Consider the following 16,063-nt stretch of genomic DNA (forward strand, 5'->3'; position numbering starts at 1 on the left):
ACAATTACTGAGCCTGTGCTCCACAACAGGGGAGCCACGGCAGTGAGAAGCCCACGTGTGGTAAAGGGAACCCAGTGCTGCCAGAAAGAATAAGTGAGCTTTAAAAATAAAATATGTTTGAAAGGGGCAAATGAGGGAATAAGAGTATTGTCTATAATAAATGGGAAGAGTGCCAGTATTCATTCATTTCCTTCAACTTAAGGGAAAAAAATCTAAATCTATATATTGCCTTACTAATAAAATAATAAGCACATTTGTAACTTTGTTCTAAATCCACAAAATCAGAAATAGCAAAGATTGTCACAGGAGAAACTTACTATCAAGGCCCTTCCATTAACTCGGTTCCTTTACCATCTAGCAAGTTAATATTACAGGACATAAAGACTACAAAGAAGAAACAACAAAATTTATAACTTTTAGTTTATCGTTGAAACAGTCAAATATTTCAGAAAATAAAAAAATATTTTTTAAAAAATTTATCTCCATAGCGACTTTGTTATTCTCAAAGATGTATATATTACCTATGTGAACAAAGACTTTTTTTTTCTTTTTTTTGGCCTAAAGAAGTGAGATTAGCATAGTATGTGTCAATAAGACCTTGTTCCAAGCTTGGCATCTTCTCACTGCTTTTCTTGCTTTTCTTTTTGTTTTTTACATCTTCTTGCAGCTTTTTACTCTGCTTTCTGGTGATCCACTGCTTTTTCCTTGTCCTGGGTGAAATATTTGGTTTTATGATTGCATCTCAAAAATGTTGCTGCTTAGCACTGAATTTGAAACTGATACCTCTCCTACTTTATCTTCTTTTTCCTGTGCTGTAACGAGAAATTTAGTGACTTCAGAAAATGTAGAGCTTGTGCTGCAATAAAAATTTGGCAGAAGTCAGTGCATCTGAATTAACTTATCATGAAAGGATTTCTAACCTTAAAATGCTCCTCAAAGACTTCCCTATTTAAAAAGTGAGCTCTCAAAACTTAAGATTTTATAGTTTGCTTTTTAAGAAGCCATCCAAACTTTGGCAAATGATGCTTTAGGAACTGTTTATATTGTCTTAGTTCAGTTTGTGGTAATAGTTTTTATTTAGCTATATTTGAGACTATAGTACTGATTTAATGAGTTGTAGGCTGGTATAATTTTTTTTTCCGCCTTTTCTTTTGGTATGGTATATTTTAGAACTGTTTAAATCCCGTTTCTCTGTGACCTATGTGTCTAAAGAGTAAGTCTTCAGATTTCAAGTTCTCTCATTAGCTACTATAATGGTAACTCCCTAACATTCCATTTTCCTGGGATTACATTAGGATTACATTAGAAAAATCCGTCATGAGGATTTGGTGAATGGCCACAAAACAGAGCCTGAGCAAAGTCATGAACAGTATCGGGACCAGTGGTTTTTATCTCATTAGTTAGATTTCTACTTCTCTTCAGAGCACATGCAGATGTGAAATGAAATTGCTAACAGTTCTTTCACATTTTACAGTTACTAGTCCTAACCTTCCTGTGTTGCTGGAAATAAGGCTAGTTTATGTTATGTCTTCAAGTTAGCACTCCTCAAGTTTAAGTAAGTGAGAAACTGTTTCATTATAAGACATAGGGGAGCAAGGCTTGTAGTTTTAGCTAAATGGGAGGAAAAAAGCCATTTTCACATATATAAAGTATCGATTTTCCAGTGGCTATTAAGGAGGGTCATACATACTGGGCTGCCTCTCAGTATTCGCAGCGATTTAGCACAGTGAGCGTGAGGAGAGTACTGGTTGAAAAGTAGAGAATTCTGAATTACGCCATTAAATTTAGCATCTTAGAATTTTCTTGAAAACCTTGCCAAAACAATAATGCACATTCTCCTAAAGAGAATCAGGGAATGCCTACAGCTCTCCCTGGCTCTGACTAAATGAGCCCTACTGTTAACTCTGAGAGAAGTGGTCCCAGAGAAAAGCAGGCCTGGAGGGAAACAGGGCAGGTGACCCCAGGAGGCCCTGAGGGACCAGGACAAAACCAAGAGCACTTGCGCTGCCCAGGATGAGGCAGGCGGAGCTTCTCCCACATTCCCTTTGCCTCTGTGCCAAGGCTTCTGCTCACTCTCGAAGCAAAGCTTTCAGAGAAGCTGCAAACAGGTATTGGATTCTAGATAATTAATTCCCTAATTAATTCTCACCTGGGCCCTTGTGGCATTTGGCAATGTCTAAAGACATTCTTGATTGTCACAACTGGGAGGGGACTATTGGCATCTAGTGCTTAGAGGCCAGAGATGCTGCTCAGTTTTCCTTTATGCACAAAACAACCCCACACAAAGAGTTACCCATCCCTAATGCCAGTAGTGCCAAGGTTGAAAAGTCCTGCCCAAGAGATAGGGTCAGTCGGTGAGGTGGAACTTTAAGCACTGCTGTGGATGCAATGCTTTTCCAAAGATGCGCGGCCATTGAAATCTTTAAGAAGTGTGCATACTGCAGCTTGATCCCTGGCCCAGGAAGATCCCAGATGCCTCGGGGCAACTAAGCCCACGCACCACAACTACTGGGCCCGTGTGCAGCAACTACTGAAGCACACGCACCCTAGAGCCCGTGCTCCTCAACGAGAAGCCACAGCAACGAGAAGCCCCTACTTGCCGCAACTAGAGAAAGTCCGCACCCAGCAACGAAGACCCTGCACAGCCTAAAATAAAGTGTGTATGCTGTTTAGAAAGGATGTATTAGAAAAGCTGAGTTCTGGTGGGTGCTCAGTTGCTCAGTCATGTCTCTTTGCAACCCCATGGACTGTAGGCTCCTCTGTCCATGGGATTTTCCAGGCAAGAACACTGGAGTAGGTTGCCATTTCCTCCTCCAGGGGATCTACCCAGGGGTCGAACCCACATCTCTTGCATCTCCTGCATTAAAGAGGGTCCTTTACCACTGAGCCACCTGTGTCTTATGTAAAAAAAAAAAAAAAAAAAAAAAAAAACAACAATCGTTTAGGACTTCTACTGTAAGCAACTTTTGAAATGTAGAAATTGAAATTCACTTAGATTTTCTTTTAATTTCACACTACAAAAGCCAGCATCCAGAGTCAATCTGATCACAAATCTATAACAGAAAGAACTGTTCACAATTTGAGTGTCTAGTAATGTTTACAGGCAAGTTAACTTCATTAAGATGACAGAATCAGGAAGTACCTTAGGTATTAATTCCCTCAATTTTTACCCCCTGACCAGGGATCGAACCTGCATCTCCTGCATTGGAAGCACAGGGTCTTAACCACTGGAACATCAGGAAAGTCCCTAACCCCTCATTTTATAGGACAGAGTCCATTTAAAAATGTCTAGTTTTCAGCTCCTAGGAAAAAGGATGATAGTGCTAGTTTTAGTTACTGCACTGCAGTTACTTTAAGACTGTGTTCAGGAAGATATATAATAGTTTTGATCTGTGAGATTAAACTTGAAAAGTAAATTTTTTGCCGTAACACCTCAGGATGACACAACACCAGTCTGAGAGACATGTGTAAGTCTGCAGAGCAATCATGTTTAGACTGGTGCAGTAGAAATTCAGGCAAAATAGGATGAGGAGAAGGGCCAGGCAATGAAGATGGCCCATGAACTGATTGACAGGCATCCCAACCAAGGACCCCCAAGTTGACAAGTTAGGGAGGTGAGCTTTTTAAAGAGTCCAGGTGACAACTGGTCATGCCCACAGGATTTCTAAATGATTTTGAACAGCCAGGCATTCATTAAAGGGAAATGATCCAGCTCTTTGTATTTGATCTGATCATGACATCCTGGAAAACCACAAATCTCTATGAGCATTTTACATACCTTACCTCCTCATCTTCACCAATCCTGTGTCTGAATTGTCCCATCTAACAGGAAGGAAAGACATTCCGAAGTCCTCCTTCCTTGCCCTACATGATTCACTCCACCCAGCACTCCAGCTGTTTCCTCTCCTTGCAGATAAGCCGGCACCTTCAGATGCCCAAGCTGCACTCCTGAACCCAAACTCTCCGTTGATGGGTTTCTTCTTGGGAGAAAATGAGCCCTGAGCCTCATGAATTTGCTCAGGATAAAAGGAGGCAATACCCAGAGCAGGCTCTGAACACTTAGAATAGTGCCTTGCCAATTCAAGTGGACTTACTGTGTCATGTGATGGGTTAGTGGCACTCAGGTCAGAGTTTAGCCTGGGCATCAAGGGCACAGCTCAGAACCTCTCCTGGCTCCAGGGCCGCAGTCAGCCTGGCAGACGGTGGGCGAGCGTTGCCGGTGGCACCAGCAGACTCCCTCCTCTGCCCTCAGTCACAGCCACGGGAGCCCCTGTCTCTTCCTCATCTGGCTTCTCAGGAGCCCCAGCACTGCAGCACCAAGGCTGCACTCGGACCCAAGCCCAGACACCCAGAAAGTCCCAGGCGTGAGGACTCCAATTGTGCAGCTCAGCCTGCTTGGCCAGCTGGGGGAGCCTGCAGAGAGATGGGCTGGGGCTCTGGCACTTAGGGAGAGGGAGAGATTGAAAGCAAATTAGATCCAGTCCAGACTAAAAAGAATAAAGCTAAAAATGAGAGGAAGTCTCCCCGAGCAGCCAAAGCTTGCCATACTTGTCCAAACACTGCTGGGTCTTCTTCTGACTTAACCTTCCCCTCGCCCTCGTCCCCTTGCGCTGTCAGATCTACAGTCTCCCGGGTGTCCAGTCCCTGCGGCCCTGCACTTGCTCAGCAGCACCCCCAGAACTCGGCGTGGCCTCCCCCAGGAGGTGAGGCTCTGCAGGAGGAGCCTGTGTTGGCTGCAGCCACACTTCCACTCAGTGATTTTTTAAATCTCCAGAAAAACAGGAGTTCGGAAAGTTTTACTAATGATACAAACTAATAGAATAAAAGATGAAACACAGAGCCCTCTATGTTCGGCTTGAGAATTGAGCCCTGGGTCGGGAAGATCCCCTGGAGAAGGGAATGGCAATCCACTCCAGTATTCTCGCAGGAGAATTCCATGGCCAGAGGGGCCTGGCGGGCTACAGTTCAGGGGGTGGCAGAAAGCTGGACACAACTGAGCAACTAACAACAACACACAAGAACAAATACCTAATTTGAGGTCATCACCTGGAGGTAGGAAGAGGGTCATTGGCACTGAATTATAACATGCTGCCTCCTTAAAATGGAAGGATTTTTGTTATTGACCTAGATTTTTGTTATTGCATTCCAGTAAACATTTAGCCTTTATCTAGACTTGGATATCAAAGACCAGTTTGAACGTCCTGATTTAATCTGACTAGAAACTGGGACAAGGCCTAGACTGACTTTGTCCACAGAAAAGCAAGCCAAACTTCCTCGGCCAATACAAATAAGATACCAGAGGGACTTTATCAGGTATTTGAATAATTACCTAAAGAAAGAGATGCTTTCATAATTAAAAAAAGAAAACTAGTTGATTAAAAAAATTTTTTAAGATACTAAAACTGACATGGGGTTGCAAAGAGTCAGATACGACTAAGCGACTGAACAACAAACCTTTAAATTTGGGTCCTTCCTTTGTTCAAACTAAATCTCAATAAATTATTATATGTTTATCCCCAAAGGTATAGAATGTATAACCCTTATCTCAACAGTGAGTTTTTCTTAAGGAAAAAAAAAAAAAATTGCATTGTCTTGTAACTTGCATCAGTTCAAACTGTGGCAAGATCTCACCGGGTAAGTACCCCTGGGCTGAGCAGGTGAGCTTTGTCCCTCGTTCATACTGGTAGATACTTTTCCCTCACAAGCAGACACTTTGACAGGTGTATACATAGTGAGCTTATTCATTAATCTGCAGCCTACAAAGGAGGACTTGAAAAAAACCACTGACTCAGGTAGGCAGTTGCCAGAGCTGGACAGTGCTCAAGCAGTACTGGGTCCAACACCCCCAGGGTGCAGACACAGAGGGAAATTGGGACCTCTTCTTGGGGATGAATTCAGATGGTTTCTTCCTTCAGACAGAAAGGGTGAGTAGAACCTGAAAACTGCTTCTAGTCTGTAAAGTGTCCAACCTCAAAAGGCAAAATACACCTTTAAATGACGATTGTACTGTAATCATTCCTGCATTTCTGGTGTTTTGTAAAGACAAACCAACAAAACTCCTAAACTTAAAACAGACAAGACATTACAAAGACCAGTTATGGAAAGCAGATGTTTACAAATAGCCATATATTCTGTCTGCCCATCACTTAGGAGATGGAAAGCCTACAGTTCAAGTATGATCTACTTTAAGCAAATGCTAACTATGTAATTACAGAGCAGCTAAATGGTTATTCACATTACAAAATGGTTCTTCAGAGCATCTCTCTGCATAGCATTGTCACTTCACATTTAAAATATAACTTATCTACAAACATTTAATTTATACACAACTTCAGGAAGTGTGCACTGGGGTAAAATAAGCGGGGAGGAAAGATGGAAGAAGGAAGAGAGTCACACCTCCATTCCATAACTCTGTCTGGGGCTGTCGAGTTCCCAGACAGTAGATGTAAGACTGGAAGAAGCATGTGTGCCAACAATAATCACAGTGACTCTTTTTTTTCACAGTGACATTTAAAAAATAATAATTATTCTCAATCTGCCTCTAATGATGAATTTTGTATAAAGGTAGCCAAAACCTTCCAGACACAGAAACTAGTATGAGGCTCTAAGTATATGAAATCTGGGACACATAAGATACAATGGATATGGCACATCCATCCATCTAATATCAATATAAGGATATGCCACCCTGGACATATGAAATTCACCTGGACAGAGGCTGGAATTTTCTCTTACAACGCTGTTTCAATTAAAGCAGATCTCTGTTGCAAGAGAAAATGTAGCAACCAATAGACCATCTGCCAGGTTCAAAGAGCAGGAAAGAATTTGGTCTCAACAAGCCCAGGATGCCTGGCTTGAAGCACTGGGGTTGAGGGGGCAGAAAGAGCCCCTGCCAGCTGGCTCGGGGGCTGACCTGGGGGCAACCCTGGAGGGAGGCCCTCCAGCTTCCCCACCGTCCACTTGTCTCCCAGGGCACAGATAAGCCAGGCTAAGGCTGAGACTGGCACTACCAGTGTGCGTTTTGTAAATGGCTAAGCAACAGAAGCAGGTAACACAAAAATGTGGAGGTTTTGAGAGTACATCAAAATCCATACTACGAGGTTCAGCTGTCCCCGATCTACTACCAAAAAAGGACCAGGGGAGAGAGGGAAAGAAGAGTGTGCGAGATGAAGAGAAGGAAAAGGAGAAAGAGAAAGAGCCTGGGGTGGGGCAGGAGGGAGACAGGGGAGAGAAGATGAACCATGTTCAGACGCTGCTTATTCCCAGGGGATTATATTGTAGCAGCTCAAAGGAGTCTGTGAGTGGAAATGGGAATAACAACTCTGCTCACTGTGAGGGACGGCAAGAGAGGTCTTGAGAACACTTTGGTCTCCAACATTTGGGGCTTGTTTTCCTGCTTGGTCTCTGTGAGGACGCGCTTTGGGGTTTTCGTGGGAGGTCTGGGCTCCCTGGCTTTGAGTCTGGCTTTGTAGTTCCTTGCTCCTTGTTTCTGCAAAAGCTGGAAGGTGGCAAGATAGCAGGGAGGGCACACCAGGTTTTTCTCAGGCAGGAGGGACCAGTGCAGGCAGCAGGGCTCAGGCTCAGCCAGCAGGGGCGTCCGGGCCGCCAGGCGGAGGAAAGGCTGCGTTTCCTTGACTTTGTGGTGCCTGGCCAGCTCAGTGGGCTGCTTTTCGCCTGCCCCGTCAACTGCTTTCACTCCAGAGGCGTAAGTCACATACTCATCCTTTTCCACACTTAGCCCCTTCTCTTCTGGCCGCAAGAAAAAGTTCTTAGTCTTCTTACCCAGAACATCCAAGCCATTTGCAGGTGAAGACTTTAAGGGAGGGAGGACTAAAAGGGCTTTGGAAGTCAGGGAGTCTGAGGTGGCGAGAATTCTGTCAGTGCCTCTCCAGGGCCTTCTGGGGTCCTTGCCCCTAACAGTCTCCGGGGTGGCCCAGTCTTCCAGGCACCAAATAAATTCTTTTATTTGCAGACTTTTCTTCTCTCCCTGACTGTAGGTGGGAAAGCAGATCTTATTAACTTCCCTAGAGGCCACAGTGGGGCCTGGGGGGGTTCCCGGGGTCTGGGAGAGGCTGCCTCCATCCTTCTCCAGGCCTGCCTCAGCCGCCGGAGCTGGAGCTGAAGCCCCAGACTCCAACTTCCCTGCCTCCGACTGAAGCCTGGCCTCCAGGCTCCCATGGGAGAGATTGACACAGAGTAAGCAGCTGCTGGCACTTTCTCCCACCCTCGCCTTCTTAAGCTTCTTCCTGGGCCAGATGCAGGCAGTTGGAGAAATCTGTCCCCAGCCTCGGACCTGCAGATAAAGCAGTGTGTTACTCTCAGCCTAGCTGCCCCCACTGTGGCCACATCCCCATTTTGACTCTATTTGAATCAATATTTTTCTTCAGACTGACTTAATTTATTTTAGTTTTAACTTTTCATGCTTAGTTTAGCCTCCTACTATGCCACAGTATTTGTAATAGTATTTTTATTTTTTTATTTTTTAATAGTATTTTTAAACACTAAAATACTAAGCGATAGTATCTATCAGCACACTGACGTGCTGACTATATATACTTTTTAGATGTGTATTAAGATAAATTCAGAACTATTAAAATAAAATCAAAACCATACTTGTCCTGCCTGCCAGGCTTTCTTGCACTGCAGGCTCTCTGCGCTTGCCTGCGCCAAGGAAGGCTGTGTGAGGATATAACCAAGAATATGGCTCCCACCAAGAACCCGACCATGTTGGCACCCAGATCTCTAACTTTCCTCCCAAACTGTAAGAAATAAATGTCTGCTGCTGAAGCTGCCCAGCTTATGGTATTCTCTTATAGCAGCCCGAACTGAGACAGGGCTGGAGCATCTCCTGTGGTGGGAGCCACTCCGGGCATTCTACGATGTGGAGCAGCACCCTGGCCTCAACCCCAGTATATCCAGAAACAACCCTCTCCCCTCCCCGCCCTAGCTGTGCCAAGCAATCAGACCAATTCCCTTACAGTTCTAAATTTAGAACTATATTTCATTATTGATTCTAAGAATAGTTTAAGAACAAACCACCGGGTTCTGTGTAGAACCACCAGGATAGAAATCTCTGGTCTCCTGGGGAGTTAAGTAGCAGGAGTTAAGTTAGGTAGCTTGAGTTAAGGGAACTGGGTTCTGGAGTCCAGAAAAGCTCGGTTCAAGCTCCTGCCTTGACCACCGCCTGGGAGATTTTGACACATTTCATTTTTGGTGCTTTGGTTTCCTTTTCCAAAAAGTGAGGCTATTCATAACACCTGAGAGGGTGAATGAATTGATGTATGTGAAGCATTTAGTACTGTGCTTGCCCAGACAGAATGGTCATAAATACTCAAAAGGCACTGCTATTATCATCATTAATATTCTATCTGTTTCAGAAGTTTCTGTTTCATTGCTTACACATTTTTTTTTTTTTTTTTTTGGCAACAGTAACTATTTCTGAAAATAGTAAAAGGCTTGTGTCAAAACCTTGACATGCACAAGACCTAACTCAAGAAAATACTCACCGCTTCTTCCCATCCAGTTCCAATGACAAACTCTTTGGATTTTTTATCCTGTTCAAGTGTAACGTCACTGACACTGAGAAGACAACAAACATGATTCTTTTCACTTCTTTCATCTGGACAAGTATAGATTAATTCAGTTTCTTCTGTGCTTTGAATTTCATAATTTTCACTATTTTCTAATTCAGTCTCATTTTTGTGACTGAAATCCATTACTGTGATGGTTGCTTAAAATCTTTAACATCTTCTTCCTGTGGTTTAAAATGCAAATAGAACTTAGCTTTTAATACTGCTTTGTTTCTTCTAAAAAACCAATTCAGTAACTCAGGTGAAACATTGTCAAGACATGTTCAGGAATAGACAGAAGAAATATTACGAAACCATCCATTGCCAACTATTGACATTATAAAATATAAGGCTAATTTCAAAGACTTATGGATTTAGGACTTTCCTGGAGCTTTCACTGCAGGGGGTATGGGTTCTATCCGTGATCAGGGAACTAAGATCCCGCATGATGAATAGTGTGGCAAAAAACAAATAAAACACCTGGATTTATTTAAAAGAAAAAACATTCATTGTCTATTCTTATCTTCCAAACTCATGTAAGAGATGAAAAAGCAAAAATATGCAAAAAGCAATCAAAGGTCAACTAAAAGGGTGGCTATGTGATTTCTTACCAATTACATGCAGTTTTCCTTCTATCTGGAATGCAAAAATCTGCAGTGGTATAATACTGATTTTCTGATGGTAAACTTATGCCTTGTTTATAGATTTGAAGTAAATCAGAGCTCATGTTCTTCCACTTCTTGACTTCCACAGAGCTTTACAATCTGATTTGGTTTAAGAGTCACTGGTATAAAACATACATCAAAATCCATATGTTTCCAAGAAAATCACATCAAGGAAACACAACGATCACAGTGAAAATGCTCCCATGGGAAAATGCATTTGCAGATGCAACTAGAAAATTGGATTTGGAGTACAAAGCAGGAAGGCACACACATGTATGCCAGAAGATATTAAATTCTATGACATACACTATTGAAGTGGCTAGAGCCAAAAAATGTACAAAGAAGAAAATGTTGACTGAGGTCCAAGCCCCAAAAGTAGATGTCTGGATAAACAAGAATAAACCCAAAGAAAAGCTGATGCTTTTCAAGATGAAAAGGCCAAAGGAACTTAAAATATTTAGAAATGAAATAAAGAAGATGAATGAAAATTAAAAAAAAAAAAAAAAGATGAGTGAGAGTCTAAGAAACAGAGCCTACGGGAAATTCAGTGTGATACAGAAAATATCTTTTCTAGCAGCATGTAAACTAAACAGCGGTGGAAGAAAATGATCAGCAAAAACCCTGTAAGTACGGGCCTTCCCCAGTGGTCCAGTGGTTAAGACTCTGCACTCCCAATGCAGGGAGCTTGGGTTCAATCCCTGGTCAGGGAATTGGATCCCGCATGCTGTAACTAAGACCTGGCACAGCCAAAAAAAAAAAAAAAAAAGCCTGTAAACTAGCTTATTATTTTACCAATTGAACATAAGCCATTATGACTTGCTTCAAAATAATCCTGCAAGGAGGTGGGGGTGGTTGGTTGTGGTTAGAGAGAGAATGAGGAAATTTAAAAAGCCACAAACTCTGTTTGTTGTAGAAGGGTATGAGGACATGGAGGTTAACTGCACTATTCACTCTACTTTTGGGTCACTGTGAAATTTTCCATAATAAAATGTTTTTTTTTAAAGCCATCATGTTAACAGAATGGTTTAAGAAATAAAACATGGGATAACAGTGGAGGTGAGCAAAGCATGAATTTTGATCTTAAGCAAACTGAATAAATGTATCAAAGAACAGATTACACGGTTTGGATAATTTTAACTGGGGTGAAGACCTTGAACAGGGACTTAAAGAGAAGAGATGTACCAAAAGGCAGGGGAAAAAATCAGACAAAAATTGGAGAATATAGTTTACAAAAATGATTTGGAAAAGTGAAAGTGAAAGTCGCCTAGTTGTGTCCGACTCTTTGTGACCCCATGGGTCACAATTCCATTCCCCTGGAATTCTCTGGGTCAGAATACTGGAGTGGGTAGCCTTTCTCTTCTCCAAGGGATCTTCCCAACCCAGTGATTGAACCCAGGTCTCCCACATTGCAGGCAGATTCTTTACCAGCTGAACCACAGGGGAAGATTTGGAGACACTCCATAAATAACTGGTCAATTACTCTAAATAAAAGGACTTAAGGCCTTCTCATTGAAATTACTGAATACAAAAGAAGGTGTTGGAAATGCAGGAGGAAAAGAAAAAACACAGACATTACCTTTAGGATCTCTGACCCCACGTTGTGATGATGTCATTTGTTAATGAACTGAGAAGTACAGAGACTACCAAATGCCTCTTTGTTAGACATCTGGCAAACTCAATGGAGCTTTGACATCCTAACCAATCTGTAACTTAGAATACGAACTGCCCTGCTCCTGAAAGGAACAAAGACTTCATTACCACTGGTCAGTGGCAAAGACACACCAATATTACAGCAGTCTAGCGAAAGGATATCACCTTCTGTTGCTACGCTCACAGATATGTTATATAAAAGTTAAAATGAGGACCAGTTTTATCAAATTTTGGTTTAGTTTTGTTTTTAATGGATTATGTTTTTGGTGTCACGTCTAAGAACACTTTGCCTAATATGCAGATGACACCACCCTTATGGCAGAAAGTGAAGAACTAAAGAGCCTCTTGATGAAAGTGAAAGAGGAGAGTGAAAAAGTTGGCTTAAAGCTCAACATTCAGAAAACTAAGATCATGGCATCTGGTCCCATCACTTCATGGCAAATAGATGGGGTAACAGTGGAAACAGTGGCTGACTTTATTTTTCGGGGCTCCAAAATCACTGCAGAGGGTGACTGCAGCCATGAAATTAAAAGACGCTTACTCCTTGGAAGGAAAGTTATAACCAACCTAGACAGCATATTAAAAAGCAGACACATTGCTTGGCCAACAAAGACCCGTCTAGTCAAGGCAATGGTTTCTCCAGTAGTCATGTATGGATGTGAGAGTTGGACTATAAAGGAAGCTGAGTGCCGAAGAATTAATGCTTTTTAACTGTGGTGTTGGAGAAGATTCTTGAAAGTCCCTTGGACTGCAAGGAGATCCAACCAGTCCATCCTAAAGGAGATCAGTCCTGAGTGTTCATCGGAAGGACTGTTGTTGAAGTTGAAACTCCAATACTTTGGCCACCTGATGTGAAGAGCTGACTCATTTGAAAAGACCCTGATCCTGGGAAAGATTGAAGGCAGGAGGAGAAGGGGACGACAGAGGATGAGATGGTTGGATGGCATCACCTACTCAATGTATATGAGTTTGGGTGAACTCCAGGAGTTGATCATGGACAGGGAAAGCCTGGCATGCTGCAGCCCATGGGGTCGCAAAGAGTCAGACATGACTGAGTGACTGAACTGATGTTTATTTGGGTATATCTTAGAACACCCTATTCTGGCCCATTGACCTGTGTCTCTTCATTCACCAATATCATAATGATTCCTATATAGTAATTTTTAAAACTGGGTAATGTGATTTCTCCATTTTATTCTTCATTTTCATAATTGTTTTACCTATTATAGTTCCTTTTACATTTCCTAATAAATTTTAAAACCAGCTTGTTAATATCTATAATAAATCCTGCTCCAGATTCATATCTTGATATCCAACAGTTACTCATCCAACTTCTTTGAGATTGTCTATCTATTCTTGGACCTTGTATTTTGTATCTTCATAAATGTTTCTGAATCTAGAAAATTGAAAACAGTTTTAAGAAAATAATTATAAAGTTTTAGTTCTATCTTCAGTTGCTAAGTCGTGTCTGACTGTTTGCGACCCCATGAACTGCAGCACGCCAGGCTTCTCCATCCTCCACTATCTCCTGGAGTCTGCTCAAACTCATGTCCATTGAGTCAGTGATACCATCCAACCATCTCTTCCTCCGTCCCCAAATCTAGGACTTTTCCATTCCCAGAGTCCCTGGACTCTATTTTCAAAGACCACAAATGTTCTTATTTTAGGTAGTGACATTTATAATATACGTAAAGGTCATTTGCTTTGTACATCACCTCTGATGATGCCAGATCAGTGTGGTACCAAAATGCTACTACGGGTCACCAAAATCTATAGAGAAGTATTATCTACATTTCTTCTTGAAGTTAAGCAGTGCCTTGTGACTTATTTTGGCTAATAACGGGACTGAAATCATATGAGTCACTTCTAAAAGCCAGTGATTCCCCACCTTTGCCATCATATTTTGCCATCACAGTTGGCAAAAGAGTCAGACACAACTTAGCACCTAAACAACAACAGTAATACACACACTTGGGCACATGGGCTTCAGAAACTGCAGCACAAGGGCTCAGCAGTTGTGGTTTGCAGGCTTTAGAGCTCAGGCTCAGGAATTGTGGTACTTGGGCTTAGTTGCTCTGCGGCTTGTGGAATCTCCCTGGACCAGGGATCAAACCCCTGTCTCTTGTATTGGCAGGTGGATTCTTATTCACTGCAACACCAGGTAAGTCCCAAGGATCATTCTTCAAAAGACTAAGAGTATACTTGAGTCAATTCAAAGACAAAATTCTCATTAAATGTAGGCTTAATAGTGTATAATTTATGTTCATTGAAACTGGGTAAAAGAAAAAAACAAAAACTTCTGCAGTAATTTTTCTACAATATTACTAAAAGATAACGTACTAAATTAAATTCTGCAAATCCTCCCTCCACAAGGTTTCCCATCCTAATCCCTGGGACTATTCCATGAATAAGTTATGTTACACGGCAAAAGGGATTTTACAGATGTAATTATGGGTACCAATCAGTTGACCTGATGACAGGGAAACAATCTTGGTTTACTGGGATGGGCCTAATCTAATGATGTGCTGTGCTTAGTCACTCAGTCATGTCCGACTCTGCGACTCCATGGACTGTAGCCCACCAGGCTCTTCTGTCCGTGGGGATTCCCCAGGCAAGGATACTGGAGTGGGTTGCCATGCCCTCCTTCAGGAAATCTAATGATATGTGCCCTTTAAAAGCAGAGTTTTCTCTGGCTAGCAGCAGGAGCAGCAGCAGCAGAAGTCAGAGATTAAAAGCATGAGAGGAATTTGAGACATCTTAGTGACTTTGAAGAACGCTGACACTCTTTCTTTTCGCCATTATCTTTGCCACATTTTTGCTATCACTTATCCATATAATCAGACTATGAATGGCTACCCTCAATTCCTATACCTCATAGCTCAGTCGGTAAAGAATTTGCCTCCAATGCAGGAGACCTGGGTTGGATTCCTGGGTCGGAAAGATCCCCTGGAGAAGGAAATGGCAACCCACTCCATATTCTCACCTGGAGAATCCCATGGACAGAGGAGCCTGGCAGGCTACAGTCCATGGGGTCGCAAGAGTCCGACACAACTTAGTGACTAAACCACCATGTTAATTATCTGTGCTTTATGCTTCTTAACATGCCCACAGAGCATAGAAGCTTTGATTATTCATAGAATGATTCCTAGGAGCGCAGTTTCTACAACCATCCCTCCCTATCAGAACATTTCACTCCAATCCCAGTCTCCAACTCTTCTGCTTTTTCCAGTCACATTCATTACTCATTAAGTGCCCATGAGATGCCTAGCACTGGGGGTGGTTGTTCAGTTGCTAAGTCCTGTCGACTCTTGGTGACCCCCCCATAGACTGCAGTACTCCAGGCCTCCCTGTCCATCACCAACTTCCGTGGTTTACTCAAACTCATGTCCATTGAGTAGGTGATGCCATTCAACCATCTCATCCTCTGTCACCCCTTCTCCTCCTGCCTTCAATCTTTCCCAGCATCAGGGGTCTTTTCTTGTCCATGGAGCTGTTGTTGCTATTTGACCTCTGCCACCCGCTTCTCCTTCTGCCTAGCAAGGGTAGTAAAATGGTAAAGCAACCCCAGTCTTCCCAGCTTTCACACAGCATACAATGTATAGGAAAAGTCAAGTCTTCAAACACACAACTCTCGCCACCTGTTTCCAAAAGTCCAGGCACTTGACAGCGTGGCCCCCCACCCTTCTTCCAAGACCTTTCTTTTTTCCTTCCTCCTCTCGGCCCTCCCCTTCCTCCAGCATCCTACCTGGCCACAAAAGATGCCTCCCCTTCTTTCAATAGCTACGCCATCCAGCGAAGCGCCCCCTACCAGCCCCACCCCTTCCTCCAAGGGCTGCTCCCTCACAGGGCTCCGCCCTTTCAGCGGCTCCTCCCACTGCCCCACCCCCTCCGCACCCCCTCCCCAGACCCTGCCCACTCTCCTTCAGGCCCAGCTTCGCCTCTCCCTTTTACCTCCGCGCCTCAGAAGGCAGCTCCCTTCCCAACTGGGCAAGGCGTCTCGCTCTGCCGCCGGTGGAGTAGTCTGGGGCCTCGACCCGGAGGCGGAAAGCGGCCCGGCCGCTCACACCCTCCTGAGGGGCCAGCGGGGTGGAAGGCCCCGGGCAGCTTAGCCCCCGCCGGCGGGCTACAGGGGCGGTTGCCCTGCGTTACAGACGCGCTGAGGGCGGGGCGATAGGCGGT

At 43.3% G+C, this 16,063-nt stretch overlaps 1 protein-coding gene across 3 annotated transcripts; it reads right to left on the reverse strand.

Annotated features, from left to right (window-relative positions):
* Nucleotides 1–233: 233 nt before the first annotated feature.
* C4H16orf46 (chromosome 4 C16orf46 homolog) lies at nt 234–16,032 on the reverse strand. Of its 3 annotated transcripts, XM_061138095.1 has the most exons (4): nt 15,836–16,032; nt 9,507–9,754; nt 7,331–8,293; nt 234–812 (listed from the first exon to the last, which is right to left on the reverse strand). In XM_061138095.1, the coding sequence occupies exons 2-4, from the start codon at nt 9,714–9,716 to the stop codon at nt 789–791; spliced, it is 1,197 nt and encodes a 398-aa protein (XP_060994078.1). In that variant the 5' UTR covers nt 9,717–9,754; nt 15,836–16,032; the 3' UTR covers nt 234–788. The 3 variants fall into 3 exon arrangements, with proteins under 3 accessions (XP_060994078.1, XP_060994070.1, XP_060994072.1); XM_061138087.1 differs by lacking the exon at nt 234–812 and having other exon boundaries at nt 2,953–8,293; XM_061138089.1 differs by lacking the exons at nt 234–812; nt 15,836–16,032 and adding an exon at nt 15,630–15,689 and having other exon boundaries at nt 2,953–8,293.
* Between the last annotated feature and the right edge of the window lie 31 nt (nt 16,033–16,063).

This window comes from Dama dama, chromosome 4 (genome assembly GCF_033118175.1).
Source record: "Dama dama isolate Ldn47 chromosome 4, ASM3311817v1, whole genome shotgun sequence".
Lineage (NCBI taxonomy): Eukaryota > Metazoa > Chordata > Mammalia > Artiodactyla > Cervidae > Dama > Dama dama.